At 50.6% G+C, this 18,772-nt stretch overlaps 1 protein-coding gene across 1 annotated transcript in view; it reads right to left on the reverse strand.

Annotated features, from left to right (window-relative positions):
• Window positions 1-18,772, reverse strand: part of RYR1 (ryanodine receptor 1) — a 117,891-nt gene that overhangs the window by 10,607 nt on the left and 88,512 nt on the right. Inside the window, exons 89-93 of the mRNA XM_038528976.1 lie at window positions 6,211-6,552; window positions 3,069-3,875; window positions 2,326-2,396; window positions 1,603-1,756; window positions 537-623 (exon numbers count right to left, since the gene is read on the reverse strand). Of these exons, the coding sequence (XP_038384904.1) occupies window positions 537-623; window positions 1,603-1,756; window positions 2,326-2,396; window positions 3,069-3,875; window positions 6,211-6,552 (1,461 nt within the window). The remainder of the gene's footprint in view (window positions 1-536; window positions 624-1,602; window positions 1,757-2,325; window positions 2,397-3,068; window positions 3,876-6,210; window positions 6,553-18,772) is intronic.

The following is an 18,772-nucleotide window of genomic DNA, read 5'->3' on the forward strand; positions in this document are numbered from 1 at the left end:
TGTTAGAGCCAGGATTCGACCCCACAGAAGCCCCTGAACTGCTTCTCTGTCCTGGTATCTAGATCTCTGGCAAGACCGCACGGGGCGCTGTGTCTTTCAGGAGGCCTGGTTCTTAGCCCTTTCCTTCCATTCCATGAGCTGCCCGTTTTCCTCCTCCCTACAAATGTTAGCTTATGCGAAAGCAAATATGCTTAATTGACTCAGTGTGTGTTGCGGGGGGGGGGGTGCGGGGGGGGGCAAAGGCCTGCACCCAGGGACACAGGGCTGGCGAGTGGCAGAGCTGGGCATGGAAGCCTGAACTGGTTCCCTGCTGTAACTCCTGCACCCAGGCAGGCATCCGCCCAGATGCACCCAGATACCCACACAGACTCCTTTGGGGGCCCCAAGATCCAGGTGTCCAGCCAGTATCCTCCCTAGGAACCCCTAATCCAACGCCCTGTCCAACTGTGAGGGCCCGGAGAACCTGGTAGGGGGTGAGCTGCCCCTCCCCCAGCCCGGATAAGCGCCGGATCCTCCTGGCCCCTGGTGACCAGCACCTTATAAAACAGCAGGATGAAGTTGATGGCAAATGCCAAGAAGAGGGCAAGGAATCGCAGGGTGTAGAAGTTCCGAGAGAGGTAGTTCTAAGATGAGGAGAGAAAGAGAAAGAACTCACAGTCCACCTTCTTCCCTGGGGAATTCACCCCATCGTCCACCCGACAGTCCACAATCTGGTCCCACAACCTCGTGGTTATTGAGTGCTTACTGTATACCAAGATCTACGAACTTGTGTGGCTCTCACCGCATCCCTATGAAGCGGGCACGGTCCATATGCTCATTTTACAGATGAGAACACCACGGCTCAGGGAGGTGAGAGGCCTTGCTCAAGGCCACACAGCCAAGAAGTGGGAGACCAGAGGTTTGAGGCCAGCCACTCAACCTCCAGAGTCCACGCTCCCGACCACCCTGCTATGCTGCTTCCTGTGTGAGGCTGCCCCGTCCGCGGTACCCCAGGCAGAGGACACCTACTTCCATCTCTCGCTCCCTCTCTCTCTCTCCAGCGCTCTCCCTGCCCCTCGTTCTTCCCACGCGTCCTCGCTGGACCACCTTCCTCCCAACATGTTTCCTTCAGCCCCTCATGTCAGGCTGGGCCTGGACAGGAGGCAGGACAGGTGGAGCCCTGAACCCTAAACTCCCTCCCTTCTTCCTGGCTTGGATGAGGAGAGGAGTTCTCCCCTCAAGCTCGAACAGGAGGGGCTGGGACTGGTGTGGTGGCTCTGACCCAAAGGCTGAGAGAGCCAAGAGACAGGCCTCGGCTGGGTTTAGCACTGGAGAGTGGATGGGGGTGGGAAGCCTGGGCAGGTGGCCCCAAGTGAGCAAAGGTATGGAGGCTGGAATAAGGGTCTTGAGCAGGAGAGGCTGAGGAGCCAAGCGGGGGACCACCCAAAATGCTGCCCTGTGACCAGGTCCTGACTCCGTCTGGGGACATCTCTGCCCTCAGGCCTGAGAGATTAGCCTGGCATGGGTGAGCTCACACGGAGGGTGCAGAGAAGAGGTGGTGTGAGTGCCCCGAGGGGTCTCCCTGGGACAGGAAGTGTCAGCAAGCCCTTGCTTGGTCCTCACCAAGAACTTCACCCTCTGCACTTCCAGTTCTCCCCAGAATTCCAAGCCTGCGCCTCCAGCCTCCTCCTTCTTTGGAGGGGGTGGAGGAGGTGCTGTCTTCTTGGGGGGCTCTGGTGGGGGCTCGGGGACTTCTTCCTTCTCCCCATTCTCAGCACTGCAGGGCAAGACATGGAAAATGAGGAGGTGCCCGGGGCAATCCCTTCAATCACTCAGAGCTATGTGCCGGGGGCCTACCCCATCCTTGGCCCAGGTCTAGATGGTGTCGGGAACATGGTGAGGAGTCACTGCCTTCATGGGGCTCAGTCCAATGGTCACCAGGCAGCACAGCCCAGAGAGGTCCGGGCTGGGATGGGGGAAGCTCAGGGGTGTGTGAGGGCCCAGAAACACCTCTTCGACTTGGTGGCTGGTGTGTGTGTGTGTGTGTGTGTGTGTGTGTGTGTGTGTGAAGGTAAGCTTCCTGGAGAAGGAGACAGTGAGCCAAAACAGGAAAGAGGAAGACTGAGATGAACATGGGAGAAAGCATTCTGGGCAGAGGAACAGCCCCCAGGAGGGCTTGGGGGTAAGAGAGGAGCCTTCATTTCTCCTCTCCCTTTGACAGAGCCCATCCTCTGGGCCCCGTCCCCGTCTGGGTGACGCTGAGGGCACAGGTGACCTCAAGAGGCTCCCAGTCCAGGAGGGAGGCAATGAGAGGGGCCGGGCCCCTTGGACTCCAAGGCTACTCACTCAGCTTTCTCGGGCTCGGGCTCCGGCTCGGGCTCCGGCTCCGGGGGCAGCTCCTCTTCCTCTCCATCCACCTGGCGGCAGGGCAAGCATCAGGGGGGAGCCCCCACTCCCAGCGCCTCTCAGAGCTGATCTGCCTGTCTCTCTCTCGGGGTCCCTTCCTGGTCATTTCCCCCTGCGTTTTCCTCTCCTCCCATCAGAAGAGGGATTATAAGACTCGTTTCACAGAGGGGAAACTGAGGCTCGGAAAGGTGGAGCGCCTTGCCAAAGCCCTGTGCAGGGGCAGGCGGATTCCAATGCAGTTCTTGTTCCCCGGGGCTTCCCGTCGCCTTGACACCCCGGGGCACCCCCAGGGGCACGGAGGGCCGGAGGAGGTGGGCTACTGATTCCCCACAACATGTGCCTCTGTGAGGGGGGCTCCCCCAGCTCCCTGACTCCATCCCGGGCTGTTCTCGGTGCTGGCCCCGTTTCCCCGTCTAGTTTGGTTTCGGGGTCTCTCCTCTCTCTTTACCTCTCTCTCCCAGCAATACTCCCTGTTTCACCGCCGCTGGCGGGGCTCCATCTCGGGGTGCACTGCTCCGCGGCTCCCCATCGCCGGTCCCTGTCTGTGTCTCTGGGTTGTCTCTGCGGGCCTATGTCTCAGGCTCTCCGTCTGGGCCTCCCTCCCCGTCGGAGCTCCCGTCCTCCCTCCTACGCCCCCGGTCTCCGAGCCCCCGTCCCCCCGCCCCGCCCCGGGGGCCGCTCACCCCCAGCTTCCTCTTGATGATGGGGGAGCCCTCGGGCGTGGGCGGCTCCGCCGGCGTCGTGTCGCCCATGTCCCCGAGGCCGCCCGCCCCCTCGGGCCGGAACGGGCCGCCCTCGGCCACCGCCACCGCCCCGTCGGGGCCTCCGGGGCCGGCCTCGTGCGCCGCCGCCTCCTCGTCGCCCGCGCCCTCGGCCTCGCCGTCCGCGCCCTCGCCCGCGCCCTCGCCGTCCGCGTCGCCGCCGGGCCCCGCCGGCTGCTCGCCGTGCACCTCGTCGCCCGTGGGGTCGGGCATGCCGGCCAGGAGCTCGGTCACCGTCACCTTCTTGGCGCCCTCCACCAGGCCGCCGCCGAAGAGCGAGCCCCAGAGCAGGCGCAGCGCGCCCGCCGCCGCCCCCGCGCCCGCGCCCGCCGCGCGCGCCACCGCCGCCCAGAGCAGCGCCGCCACCGCCGCGGCCGCCTCGCGCGCCGTCAGCCGCCGCAGCCGCCGCACGCGCCGCCGCAGGCTCCGGTAGCTGAGGCCGCGCAGGGCCCGGGCCGCCGCGGCCGCCGCGCGCGCCGTCACGCCCGCCGCCGCCGGCCCCGCCGCGCCCTCGGGCCCCGCCGCGCCCTCCTCGGCGCCCTCGACGCCCGCCTCGGCCGCGCCGTCGTCGTCGTCCGCCTCGGGCTCGCCCTCGGGCTCGGAGATCTGCGCGGCGATCTGCATCTCGAAGATGGTGTCCTCGCAGAAGCTCACGAACAGCTCCATCTTCTCGGACTCGCCGCCCTCGTTCACCACGTCGAAGATGAACTGGCGCTTGGACTCCTTCACCTGCGCGCGGCGCGGGGGGGCACCGGGGTGAGCGTGGGCCGCGGGCCCCGCACCGAGCGTGCACAAGCATTCCTGGGCGCCGGGCTCTGATCCCCATTTCGCAGCTGGGGAAACGGGGGCCTTCGCAAGGCACGTCCCCGGGGGGCCGAGGCCCAGGGGTGGCAGACGGGGGGGGGGGGGGGGGATTCGAATTCCCCGCAAGCTGGCTCCGGAATCGATGCTGTTCGCTCCTTCGAGAGATGGAGCGTGGAGGGCAAAGGCCCTGCAGCCAGCCCGCCCGTCTGGGTTCCAACCCCGATGCTGCCACGGAGTCGCTGGGTGATTCAGACGTAACCCTCGGGGCCTCCGTTTCCCCCTCCACAACTGGGGGATAATAGTGGGACCTCAGTTATAGGGTTGGTGTGCGGATTCAATGGGTTCATAGATGCCCAGGGATTAGAACAGCGCCTGGTGCCTAATAAATGCCACACAGTGCGCGCTGTTCCGTGGCTGCAGAGCGGGGGAGGTGCACTCCGCATGCGTGGACTTGACCAGAAGGAGAAAGTGGGAATGGGAGGGGGCAAGCAGGCAGCGGCGGGTGTCTGGAGGAAGGACACTAAGAAAGAGCGTGCATGTGGGGAGCACGTGAGAGGTGGGGACCGGGAGGAGGTGGGTGGAGCTCCCACGGCAGGAGCCAGAGGGTGAAGGGCGGGTGGTGAGCCGGGGCTTCCTGTAGATGAAGGGACGTGGGAGACATCCTGAGTGCCAGGATGGTGATGGTGGGGAGTATGCAATCGGGCCCCAGGGGGCACAGGGGAATGTGCAAAGTCTGGAGGGATCCTGGGAGTATGTGAGGGGGCTGACGTGCAAGAGCCTTGTGAGAGGGCACCAGGGACTAAGGGAGGAATTGGGTGGCAATACAGAAGGATCTGGGAAATATGTGGCCGTGTGGGGCTTAAGTGTACACGGTGGACATGGGCACACAGGGCAGCTATGCAGGGGGCCTGGGGCCCAAACCAGAGAGTAGTGTTAGTGTGGGAGGGGCCTACGATTCCTAGCATCAGTGCATGTGAGGCAAGCATGAGTGTGCAAGGGGGACTCAGGAGCCAGTGCAGTAAGACCCAGAATATGAGGACAGGGTTCAGTGTGGTACATAAGCCCGAGTGTGCTTGAACCAGGTGTCACCGAGGAGACATGAGCAGCCCAGTTGTTGAAGAGGTGATGGGAGTGAAAGCCTCATGGGCTACAAGTGTGAGATGGGAAGCAGTGTGCAAGAGCATGTGGAGGAATGTGCAGGTGAGGAACAAATGGGAAGTGTGGGTGTAAGGGGCATGCAGTGTGTGTGAGCAGGAGGGCCACCAGGGCAACAGAGTCAGGGCTAGAGGCTGAGTGTGTGAGGGGCACCTGAGAGTCCCAGAGAATAGGGAATAGGAGCTATGAGCAAGCCAAGTGTGAGGTGGGCTGGGGGCCTGCCACGGCTACATGAGCATACTCTTGGGGCAAGCGAGTGTGTAAGAGGCATTCAGACATTAGTGGGCGGGCATGAGATGGGCTGAGTTAGCACATATCAGGCTGAGGAGTAGGCCTGGCCGCCAACGACACTCAGGTGCTCTTGTGGGTGAGCAGGAGGGTGGTCCAAGTGTGCACAGGTGATCATGGGCATGCCAGAGAGGGCATGTGGGGGAGGAGTGAATCAGTGAGGGGTGGACAACCATGTGGTGTGCCAGGACTGTATCTTCAGGGTGAGTGTACAAGGGATGTACACCCACGAGTGAACCCCAAAGAAGTGGATGTCATGTGCCAGGACCTTAGAGAGCATTTGCAGGCCCATGTGCTGACTGGTGAGGGGCAGGCCAGCATAGCAAGGCACCCCGGAGCCCCCAAGGTGAGTGTACAGAAGAGAGGGCATGGGTAGGCCACAGCCAAGAGAGGGCACACCAGGAGCTGCTGGGCGGATGAGCAAGGGGTGTATAACCAAGTATAACCAATGTGTTCCAGTATGTGACGGTGTGGGTGTGGTTGCAACAGAACTGTAAGGACATGCTAGAGCTCCCAGAGTGGGTGTGCAAGTGGCAGGCATGGTGTTCAAGCAGCCAGTGAGGGCACAGCGATGCTGCTGCATGAGCGAAGGGTAAATCTGCAAGAGGTGGGGAGACCCGGGGACGTGCAAGGGCACAGTAGGGCCCATAACATGTGTGCAAGGGGCGGGCCTGGGCTTGCATGGGCGGAGCGAGGGCCCCCCCAGGGCCCGCACAGCGGGTGCACAAAGCGGGCACCCACGACGCGGGGCCCAGGCGTGCGAGGAGCGTGCGCCGAAGCGGGGGAGGCGAGCATGCACGTGCGCAGGCCCGCCCACCTGGGGCATCTCCCACTGGGTGCGGTTGGTCTCCGAGATCTCGAAGTAGATCCGCTCGATGCGGCGCGAGGCGCCCATGATCTCGATGCGGCCCAGGTAGGGCCGGAAGTACTCCAGGATGCTCTCGGCCAGCTCCAGGAAGTTGCGCAGGCGCGGGTCGTGCGGCACGTGCTCCGACAGGTTGGTCAGCAGCACCGCCACGTTGAAGCCGATGTCGCGGGCGGGCTCCTGGAAGCGGTTGGCGAACTCCTCGCAGTTGATCATCTCGTTCTCATCGGCCTCGGAGCAGGAAAGCAGGAACTGGATCTCTGGGCCTGTGAACTGCTTCTGGCTGTCCATAGCCTGGGGCGGGCGGGGTGAGCGGGAGAGGTCACGGGGGTTCTTCTCGAAACAGTTGTGGACTTTTTTTTTTTTTTAAGATTTTATTTATTTACTCATAGAGACACAGAGAGAGAATGAGAGGCAGAGACACAAGCAGAGAGAGAAGCAGGCTCCATGCACCAGGAGCCCGATGTGGGACTCGATCCAGGGTCTCCAGGATCACGCCCTGGGCTGCAGGCGGCGCTAAACCGCTGCGCCACCGGGGCTGCCCCAGTTGTGGACTTTTCATAACGACAGAAAATTCCAGAATCATAAGCAGCACCCAAGGCCGACACCCGGAAGGTTGGCACAGATGGGGCTGTCCCACTAATTAAAATACCAGGAGGCTAAAATAAAATAAAATAAAATAAAATAAAATAAAATAAAATAAAATAGATACCAGGAGGCTGTATTTCCACAAAGCTGAGCCACCGTCTCCTGTAAGACACATTCCTTTTTCAGAGATGGCAAGATGTGAACTGAGGAGACTCAGCACTTGTGTAGTAATTGGTAAAGAAATGCTGCCCCCGGGACGCCTGAGTGTGTGGTCTGAGAGATGACCTTAGTGATCACTTGAATATCCAAAGGGCAGCACAGAGCCCAGGAGTCAAGCTATAGGACTGTTCCTGGCAAGAGAGATTCAGTTTCCTGGGAGAGGTTTCATGTGAAGGATCCCCAAAAGGGGGGCTTCACAGTGGTTGGCTTTGGCTCAGGTCGCCATCCTGGGTCCTGGGATCGAGTCCCGCATCGGGCTCCCTGCATGGAGCCTGCTTCTCCCTCTGCCTATGTCTCTGCCTCTCTCTCTGTATGTCATAAATAATAAGTAAATAAATAAATAAGTAAATAAATAAATAAATAAATAAATAAATAAATAAAATGTAAAAAGAAATGCTGCCCCTAGGCTCTCCGTGTGCCATGCAGGCCTGCTGTCTACCCTCCCTGCTTGATGGCACCCATGGGCTGCCCCACAGGCTCTCTGGGACCCTGAGAGTGTAGGCAGGGTCTATCCAGTTGGGGTCAGGGAACAGGAAGAGAATGGAGCTGTGGCATCTCTTTCCCTCACTTCCTCCCTGAGCTGGTCCTGTGTCTCCCTCAAAGTCAGTCCTGCAGCCCTGCCCGCACAGCTGCTTCTATCTCCAAGTTAGGTAACTCCTCTCTTCTGCAGGCCAGGCCCTTGAGGCTAGGGCCCTGACTGATACACACGTCACTTCCCACCCCAAACCTTCCCCGAAGCCCTTTTGTGCTACCCCCACCCTCTTCCAGCAAGTACATAATTGACACTTGACACCAGGGAGAGCTCTGAATTTCAACTGGAAATAGCCATATGCTCATCACCCCAGATTTAAATGCTCATGCTGATACATTTTTTTTAATGCTATATATTTAAGAGCTAAAACATTGCAGGTATGATTGGAGCCTTCTGTGTATTTTTGGTCCGTTCCCCTCCTGGCCACCCCCACCCTCTCCCAAAGTAACCACGATCCTGGAGTTGATAATATCCTTCCAAACCTGTGTCAGTACTTCTACTACCTATATCCTGGCATTTTTGTCACAAAAATACATAGTATCCTGTGCATTTTTTTAAAGAATTGCTATCATAATCATATAATTTGAAACTTGCTTTTTTCACTTGATTGTAGGTTTTCAATATCTATCCATGTTGATATATATATCAAATGAATTTATTTTAACTGCTGTATAGTATTTTTTATAGATCTAACACTATATATCTTTCTGATACTGGACATTTAGGTTGTTTCCAGTTTTTGGTTTTGTGGGGGGGTTTTTTGTTGTTGTTGTTGTTGTTGTTGTTTTTTACAGACAACACTTTCATTGAACAGTCTTGTATTGCTCTCCCATGTACTTTTTACAAGAAGTTCCCTTGAGCAGTTTTTCAAATGTTTTGACTGCACTCACAGTAAGAATGCATTTTATGGTGTGACTCAAAAGAAGGGGGCTCATGAGACAATTCTGACTTTCACTATGCAACACATTCTGCAGTGTTCTAGTCTATTTTATTTTTAAGGATGCTGGTCATGACTTAATTAATTTTGTGGCCCACAGATGAATGGCAGCATGCAGTTTGTGAAATGCTGCTCTGAGGTATGAACAGAAGCGAAATCTTCTGGCTCGAAAAAGTGCTTTGTAGCCAAGAACTTTGCAAAATGCTTTCTAAATGAGTAACATGCTTTGCAAATCATGAAGGGCTCTAGAAACCACAGAATGTGGAGACATAATCACACAGGAACTCTTCACCATCTACCCTCAGTGCACCGACCTGCCTCCTCCCCTTATGATGCAGTGTGACACTGCCCCTTCTTAAAAGACCCTCTCCCTAGGGGGAAGCCTGGGACTCCATCCCCTCCATTCAGTCTTGGACTCTGCTCTTGTGATTTGTGGCTCTCTTTTTGTCATCGTCCATATGCCCACTCCCCCTTGTTCTCTGCCTGCTATCAGTTCCCTATGCTGGAGTCCTCCTTTATTCCAGAATTTTAATGGTTGGGTGCACCAGGCCTGGAATCTGCACCCCTTTCTTGAGACATACACTCTCCATGGAGATATCATTGAGGCCAAAGGCTCTATGGACATTATCCCACACCAATGATTGTCCAGTTTACACCTCACCCTAACTTCTCCCCAAAATAAAGACACTTAACAGCTGAAGCCCCTACCCAACTTTTTTTTTTTTTTTTTTTTTTTTTTTTTTTTTTTTTTTTTGTGGATCTATACCCCAAACTGGAAATGGTTCAAACTGAACTTTTGATTTCAAAACCTCTCCTCCCACTGTCTTACCCATCTCAGGAATAGCATTGCTACCCACCCAGCTGCTTAAGCTAAAACCTTTGAGTCATCCTTGATTCCTCTTTTTTAATCTCACCGCCCACACCTGATTCATCAGCAAATCTGTCAGCTCTGCTTTCACAGATCAAGAACCCACACACATCTGCCCCCTCTCTGGCCCCACCCTGATTTTGTCCCATGCTGTTTCCCACTGGACTTTCATAGCAACCTCTTCCCTGTTGTCCCTGGTCCCCCTTGGCCCGCCCCCCCAGTCTGTTCCCCCACACAGGGCCAGGGGGACCCTATAAACATCTAAGGACATAACCCCTCCCTGCTCAGAATCGTCCCTTGGCTCCATCTCATTCAGGTTAAAAATTTGAGTGTTCCCCACAGTCAACCTGGCACTGCATGCCTGCTGCCTCCCTCCCGTCTTGCACTTTACCTCTCCCATTGTCCCCATCAACAGCCCTCACCAGTCATGCTGGCCCTCTTGCCGTCCCTCTGGTTCCCACCTTTCAGCATTTAGACTTGCTGTCCCTTTGTCTGGGATGCCACACCCTCCCCCACCTCCACGTGGCACATTTCAGCTCTCAGCTTCAATGTCCTTTTCTCAAAGGCCTTCACCAACCACCCAGTTTACTGGGCTTATTCTACCCATGCTCTCTCGCATGCCACCCTGCTTATTTCCTTCAGACTGCAAATTCCTTTCAGAACTGAAATTATTTTGTTCAGTTCTTTTATTTTTTAAAGAGCGGGAGGGGGAGGAGCAGAGAGAGAATCTTAAGCAGGTTCTATGCCCAGAGCTGCGGGGCTGGACCTTACAACCCTGATCATGGGCCAAGCTGAAATCAAGAGTTGGATGCTTAACCCACTGAGCGGAGCCAGGAGGCCCTCTTTAGTTATTTTCACCCCCCACTGGGCTGTCTGCTCTGATGGTGGGGACTCTGTTTTACTTGCTGTTACACATGGTAGATGCTCAGGACACATTTATCAAGTGAATTAAGCATCTTGAAATCAGAGAAGAGTCTGTCCCTTTATTATAATTTTTGAAAATTAAAAAGTCCTTTTAAAAATCCTGAACTTGAGGCACTTGGGTGGCTCAGTGGTGGAGCATCTGCCTTCAGCTCAGGGCCTGATCCCAGGTCTGGAGACTGAGTCCTGCATCGGGCTCCCTGTGGGGAACCTTCTTCTCCCTCTCCCTATGTCTCTGTCTCTCTGTGTCTCTCATGAATAAATAAATAAAATCTTTAAAAAAATTTAAATCCTGAATTTGCCTTTTAAACCATAAAGATGGGTTGCTTGGGTGGCTCAGCAGTTGAGTGTCTGCCTTTGGCTCAGGGAGTGATCCTCGAGTCCCAGGATCGAGTCCCACATTGGACTCTCTTCATGGAGCCTGCTTCTCCCTCTTCCTGTGTCTCTGCCTCTCTCTCTCTCTCTCTCTCTCTCTCTGTGTCTCTCATGAATAAATAAATTAAGTCTTTTTAAAAAATTAATAAACCATAAAGAAACCAAAAAGCATGTTGTGAAACACATATTTGTAAAGCATTTGGGAATCCTATGAAGCTTTGTGTTTACAAAACCATGCAATGCTTGGTAAATGGTCAAACACTTAGAAATGAGAATTTTTTTTAAAAAAGAGAGAGGGAGGGATAGCTCAGCGGTGGCTGAGCGGTGTAGCGCCGCCTTTGGTCCAGGGCGTGATCCTGGAGACCCAGGATCGAGTCCCACGTCGGGCTCCCTGCTTGGAGCCTGCTTCTCCCTCTGCCTGTGTCTCTGCCTCTTCTCTCTCTCTCCATTTCTCATGAATAAATAAAGTCTTATAAAAAGATTTAAAAATAAAAATAAAAAAGAGAGAGGGAGAGAATATTGTCATTTTGTGATCTCTAGTACACTAATGTGTCTGGGTATTGAACATGGGTAGCTGCTGACCAAACCAAAGGCGAAATAACAGGAAAAGATTTGCCTCCTGTTGAATGTATGCATCTCCACAGAGGATGTGCCGACAAAACAAACCAACCTGCATCTGATGGGCTTCTAAGTCTCAGTTTACAGGAAACAGAGGGGAAGAAGGAGCACGTTAAGTGACACTACAAGTTTATCTAGGCCAGATAGAAACTGTGGGAAACTCTACAAACAGGACAGGCACTTTCCAATGAGAGCCAAGGGCCACTTGCAGCTGCTAAGTCCTTGAATGGAGGCTGGAGCAAATTGAGATTTGCATCCTGGATTTCAAAGACTTAGCATGAAAAAAAGAATGTAAGATGTTGAATAGGTTTTTTAATTAATTTATTTTTTAAAAAAGATTTTATTTATTTATTTATTCATGAGAGACACACACAGAGAGGCAGAGACACAGGCAGAGGGAGAAGCAGGCTCCTGCAGGGAGCCCGATGTGGGACTCAATCCCAGGACCCCGGGATCACGACCTGAGCCGAAGACAGATGCTCAACTACTGAGCCACCCAGGTGCCCCTGCATTTCTAGTTTTTTAAAAGTAAACTCTATCCCCAAGGTGGGGCTGAAACTCAGAATCCTGAGATCAAGGGCTGTAGGTTCTACCAACTGAGCCCTCCAGGCACCCTGCTCACATTGTATTTCTATCAGAGAGTGCTTCTCTATTGCAGCCAAAAACCTGGGTCTCCAGCAGATCAACTACAAAGTAAAGGAAAAGTGCTAGAGGGGAAGCAGTTGATACAAGGAGGTTTGAAGAGATATCAGCCAATTGCAATGGGTGGACCCTGTTTGGATCTTGGTTCGGAAAACATTTTTTATTTTTTAAGATTTATTTATTTTTAAAAAGATATTTATTCATTTATTTACTTGAGAGAGAGTGAGAGCCAGAGGAGGAGCAGAGAGAGAGGAACAAGCATATTCCATGGAGTATGGAGTGTGGAGACTCACATTGGGCTCCATCCCAGGACCCTGAGATCATGACCTGAGTCGAAATCAAGAGTTGACTGCTTAACAGACTGAGCCACCCAGGTGCCCCTATTTACTGGAGAGTAGGGTCGGGGGGAACAGGGAGGAAGAGGGAGAGGGAGAGAGAAACTTAAGCAGGCTCCATTCCCATGGCAGAGTCTGGCTCAGGGCTCGATCTCACTACCCTGAGACCATGACCTGAGCTGAAACCAAGAGTAGACTCTCAACCAACTGAGCCACCCAGATGCCCTGAGAAAATATTTTTTAAATTATAAGCGAAATATCTGAGATTTGTAAATGTGAACATTGACTAAATATTTGGTGATTTAAAGAACTTGTGGATACTTTCAGTTTTGTTTTTATTCCCTTTTTGGTTAGGAGTGATAATGACATTGTGATTTGTTATTACAAAAGGAAAAGTAATTTTCCTTATAAAAGAAAAGCCTTTTGAAGATCATCTATTAGACAATTCCATTTATACAAAGTGTCCAGAATAGGCAAATCTATAGAGGCAGAAAGTAGATTAGCAGTTGCCAGGGCCCTGGATGGGGGAAATGGGAAGTGACTGCTGAAGGGCACAGGGTTTCTTTTTTGGGGTGATTAAAATGTTCTAAAATTAGATTGTAGTTATAGTTGCACAATTCTGTGGATATGCCTAAAAAACCCTGCCATTGAATTATACATTTTAGATGGATGACCTTTCAAGATACATACAAAAATATTTGCAGTCTGAAAAAAAGAGGGGAGATCCTCAGATCCTCTGACCAAGAATAAGTGAATAGCCTGAAATGTGTCTTCAGCCACCAAAGAGGGCTTCTAAACTGTAGTAGATATTTTAGGATCTGCAAAGCACTTTTTAATGAAGATATGCTTTGCAAAGTGTAAACTCTGTCTACCATGACGGACTTGGGGAAACCATAAAACAATGCTATATATATATATATATATATAGATAGATAGATAGATAGATAGAGAGAGAGAGAGAGAGAGATCCCTATATATGTGTATGGCATATGTATATATAGGTGATATATATATATATATATATATATATCATTGTTTAAAATATATATATAGCATTGTTTTTATGGTTTATATGCTATATATATATCACCCCCACCCAGGTGCCCCAAACAATGCTATATTTTCAAAATGCAGATCTATCTATGGACAGAAATGCTGAAATAAACATCTGGAGGGACATCTGGGTGGCTCAGTGGTTGAACATCCGCCTTCAGCTCAGATCATGATCCCAGGGTCCTGGGATCAAGTCTCACATCGGGCTCCCTGAGGGACCCTGCTTCTCCCTCTGCCTGTGTCTCTGCCTCTCTCTCATGAATAAATAACATCTTTGTTTTTTAAAAGATGTTATTTATTTATTTATTTATTTATTTATTATTTATTTATTTATTTAGGGGAGAGAGAGAGAGAGAGAGAGAGGCAGAGACACAGGAGGAGGGAGAAGCAGGCTCCATGCCGGGAGCCCAATGCAGGACTCAATCCCAGGACTCCAGGATCGTGCCCCGGGCCAAAGGCAGGCGCTAAACCGCTGAGCCACCCAGGGATCCCCTAAATAACATATTTTTAAAAAAGAAAAGAAATAAACATCTGGATAGATGTACACCAAAGTGGATGACAGTGGCAGTCTTTGGAAAGGTGGGATGAGAACAGGATTGGGAGTGGGCCAAAAGTGACCTCAACCATAGTGATAAGTTCTGAGTTTCTTTACAAGAAGAATGTACTCTTGTATTACCTATTTCATTAAAAATAAATTAAATATTTTAAATGACTTTCTACATGAAAATCAAAGTATTCCACATAGTCAAAAATATATTATAACACCATAAACAAAGTCAAAAGACAAAAAATGAACTAGGAAACCTAGGTGCAACTCCTATCACTAACAAAGTTATAATCATCCGAATACATAAAGAGCTCTTAAAAGTCAAGAAGAAAAATACCAACAGCCCAATAGAAAAAGAAGCCAAGGACATGGTCAGTTCACTGAACAGGTAATATGAAAGAAATAACATAAAAGATGCTTCACTGCGCCCATACCAGGAGGAATGTGAATTTAAGCTGCACAGCAATATTGTTTTTCACCTATCAGATTGGCAAAGGTCCAAATATTTGACAGTGCGGTCTGGTGGCAAGGCTGTGGGGAAACAGGTACTCTCACATGCTGCTAATGAGGGAAAAACAGAGGGCAGAATTTTTCCAAACGACAAATGCATTTGCTCTTTAACCCAGAAATCCCGCTTTTGGAAGTGTCTTCTTAGATAAAACTGCACATAAAGAATGATATATGTGTAAGGGTATTTGTTGTAGCCAGCATTGCTAGTGGTCCAAATGGAGCCTTCCTCAGCACACTTACTCCCACCTGCTGGAAATCTGCAGCACAAAGTTACAATATCTGTGCTAAAAACTGTACCTCTGTACAATGCACAACTTGCACAACTATCCATGAGTTGTAAAACCAAAAGACTAGGAATGAAGCAAGTGTCTGTCAGAAAGGAATCATCAAAGAAATCATAATATATACTGAAAATGGAAAGCTGGGCACCTGCACAAAAAGAATGAGGTCACTCCCTGATCTCCAGAATATATTATTATTTTTTAAAAGATTTTATTTATTTATTCATGAGAGACACAGAGAGACAGAGACATAGGCAGAAGGAGAAGCAGGCTCCCTATGATGAGCCCAATGTGGGACTCGATCCCAAGACCCCGGGATCATGACCTGAGCCAAAGGCAGATACTCAACCACTGAGCCACCCAGTTGTCCCTCTCCAGAATATATTAAGTGATATAGACCAGTGTATGTAGTTCACTGCCTGTTATGCAAGAGAGGAGGAAAATAAAATCTGGAGGAAAAAAAAAAAACCCAAAACGATGCAAGGATACGAAGGAAATTAATGCTACTCACAGCAGTGGGGAGGGAGGGGGAGTGGGCTGAGAAAGCAGTGGGAGTGAGACTCTGCACTTCGTACCTTGTTACATTTTGCTTTTTAAATCATGTGGTTGTATTATTTATTACAAAATAAAACAGCACTTTTCAAGTTACAGATTGTAACTTTGTGAAACAGAGATATTGAGCTACAAACCGTTGTGCATGTGACATCAAATCTTGTTATGTGTGAAGCTCTGAACAGTCGGGAGGGATCTCTACCCATTTCATTTTTTCAATTCATCTTATAACTCAGCATTTACCAACCTCACCCTATCTCTCCACCCCCGAGCCCTTCACGCCACTCACTTTTCTATTCTCTGTTTCTACCAGTTCGACTTTTTTTTTTTTTTTGAAGATTCCACATGTAAGTGATGGTGTGCGGTATTTGTCTTTCTGTTTCTGGCTTATTTCACTTAGCATAATGCCCTCCCGGTTCATCCGTGTTGTTGCAAGAGACAAGATTTCCGTCTTTTCAAAGGCAGAATGATATTCTATTATATATCACATTCATAGGTTATTTCCATACCCCGGCTACGGTCAATAATGCTGTAATGATATGGGAGCACAGACAGCTCTTTGAGATAATGGTTTTGTTTCCTCTGGATATATACCTAGAAGTGGCACCACTGGATCCTATGTCAGTTCTATTTTTAATTTCTTGAGGATCCTTCCATACTGTTCTCCTTAGTGGCTGCACCAATTTACATTCTCACCAGGGTGCACAAGGGTTCCTTTCTCTCTAGATCTTTGCCCACACTTGTTATCTCTTGTCTATCTCTGTGAGGACAGGTGTGCAGTAGTATCTCATTGTGGGTGTGATTTGCATCTCCCTGATGATGAATGATGTCGAGGCACCCTTTATTTATTTTTTTTAAAAGATTTTATTTATTTATTTATTCATGAGAGATACACAGAGAGAGGCAGAGACACAGGCAGAGGGAGAAGCAGGCTCCCTGCAGGGAGCCTGATGTGGGACTCGATCCCAGGACTCCAGGATCACGATCTGAGCTGAAGGCATCCACTGAGCCACCCAGGTGCCCCTATTTATTTTTTAAGAAGGCTCCATGCCCAGTGTGGAGCCCAATGTGGGGCTCGAACTCACAACCCTAAGATTGAGACCTGATCTGATACCAACAGACACTTAAACGACTGTGCCACCCGGGCGCCCCTCAAGCACCTCTTCATGTACCTGTTGGCCATTTGTACATCTCCTGAAAAATATCTATTCAGGTCCTCTGTTCATTTAAAAGTTAGATTATGGGCACGTGGGTGGCTCAATGGTTGAGTGTCTCCCTTTGGCTCAGGTTGTGATCCTGGGTCCTGGGATTGAGTCCCACATCAGCCTCCCCTTGGGAAGCCTGCTTCTCCCTCTGCCTATGTCTCTGTGTGTCTGTCATGAATAAATAAATAAAATCTTAAAAAAATAAAAGTTAGGTTATTGGGTTTTTTTTTGCTATTGTGTATTCCTTGCATGTTCTAGATATTAGCCCCTTATCATAGCTGTGGTTTGCAAATATTTTCTCCCATTCCATAAATTGCCTTTTAATTTTGTTGATAGTTTCCCTTTCTGGGAAGAATCATTGAAAAATTATGAATTATGTGTCTTTTAGTTCCTGTGTGTTGCTTTTCGGCTCCCCAGCTGACTGAGATTCTCTCCCTAAACCTGCCAATCTCGAGAGTAGGGCTGGGACTTTCAGCCAGGGTCTGGGACCCAGGTAATGTTCACCGACAATTTATTGGACTAGGTCAATGGTTGAATCTGGAGTCAGGCTGTCCAAGTTCTTTTTTTTTTTTTTTAAGAGTTTATTTATTCATTCATGAGAGAGAGAGAGAGAGAGAGAGAGAGAGAGAGGCAGAGACACAGGCAGAGGAGAAGCAGGCTCCATGGAGGGAGCCCGATGTAGGACTGATCCTGGGACTCCAGGATTACGCCTTGGTCTGAAGGCAGACACCAAACCCCTGAGCCACCCAGGGATCCCCTACTGTCCAAGTTCTAATCCCAGCTTTGTCACTTATTAGCTGTGTGACCCTGAGCATGTCACTTCACCTCCCCGTGCCTCAGTTTCCACTTCTATAAATGAGAATAAAAAATAGTTCTTACCACTTAGGGTTGCTGTTAAGGACTACATGACCTAATTTATTTGCACATGGGACCTGGCACAGTGTGAGAACATGATCAAGATCAGCTCTTCTTCTGGCAGGTGGAGGGCTAAGGAGCAGCAACAATGAAGAGACCAGGAGAGGCTGGCAGGGAAGGTGGGGGGGTCCCATGAGGGCATGACACAGACACCCAGGGAAGCAGACATTGCAGAGGGGAGGAAATGACAGACAGTGGCAAATGATATTAAGACAACAGAGGAGAGGGTTCAGGGGTGAAGAGGTCACTGACCTCCTTGGTCAGGGTAGTTTCAGGAGAGTGACAGAGACTCCAAACCAGCAAGCTCTGAGTCAGGGACAGGGTGGGAGGTGAGAAAGGAGTGAGCAGAGGTACTCAGCCCTCAGAAGGCATGGCTGAGAAGAGGGAGAGACACAGGGAGGGGAGGCTCTTGGGACACCTGGAAGGTTGGGGACACCTTATTTTTAACTCAGGAGACCCTGAACTTATTTAAATGACTTCTTAAATGGGCAGCAGCAGTTGCAACTCCTAGATTAAAATAAGAAGGCTTAAAAAAATAAGGCATGAGTCTATATTCATACATAAAAATAAATGGATGGACAAATATAGCAAAATGGTACCTAATAAAGGTAAAGGGTATGGTGAAGTTGGGAAACCACCACCTGTTGGGGCACCCGGGTGGCTCAGTCAGTTAAGCATTGCACTCTTGTTTTTGGCTCAGGTCATGATCTCAGGGTCATGGGATGGAGCCCCATGTTGGGCTCTGTGCTGGGCATGGAGTCTGTTTAGGATTCTCTCTCTCCCCCCTACCCTTCTCCCCTCCTTTTCTCTCTAAAAAAGAAAAAAAAGTTTAAAAAATTAGAAAAGAGGGATGCCTGGGTGGCTCAGTGGTTGAGCATCTGCTTTTGGCTCAGGGCATGATCCTGGAGTCCCAGGATCAAGTTCCATGTCAGGCTCCCTGCATGGAGCCTGCTTCTCCCTCTGCCTCTCTCTCTCTGTCTCTCATGAATAAATAAATAAAATCCCTAAAAAATGTTAAAAAGAGGGGTACCTGGGTGGCTCAGTCAGTTGAGTATCTGCCTTCAGCTCGGGTCATGATGCCAGGGTCCTGGGATTGAGCCTCGTGCCAGGCTCCCTGCTCAGCAGGGAGTCTAGTTCTCCCTCTGCGCGCCGCCCCCCCCGCCCCCGGCTCCTGTGCTCTCTGTCTCTCTCAAATAAATAAATAAATAAATAAATAAATAAATAAATAAATAAATAAATAAAATCTTTTAAAAAGTTAGAAAAGAATAAAAAAGGAAAAAAATAAGAATCCCACCATCTGTCAACTACCACAGTATTCATTGTTTCAGGAAGAATCACCAATGGACGCCACCCAGGTACCAGGGACATGGCAATGCCCTAGAGGGGGAGCAGGATATTTACATTGTCTCAAAGCAC

This window comes from Canis lupus, chromosome 1 (genome assembly GCF_011100685.1).
Source record: "Canis lupus familiaris isolate Mischka breed German Shepherd chromosome 1, alternate assembly UU_Cfam_GSD_1.0, whole genome shotgun sequence".
NCBI classification, from domain to species: domain Eukaryota; kingdom Metazoa; phylum Chordata; class Mammalia; order Carnivora; family Canidae; genus Canis; species Canis lupus.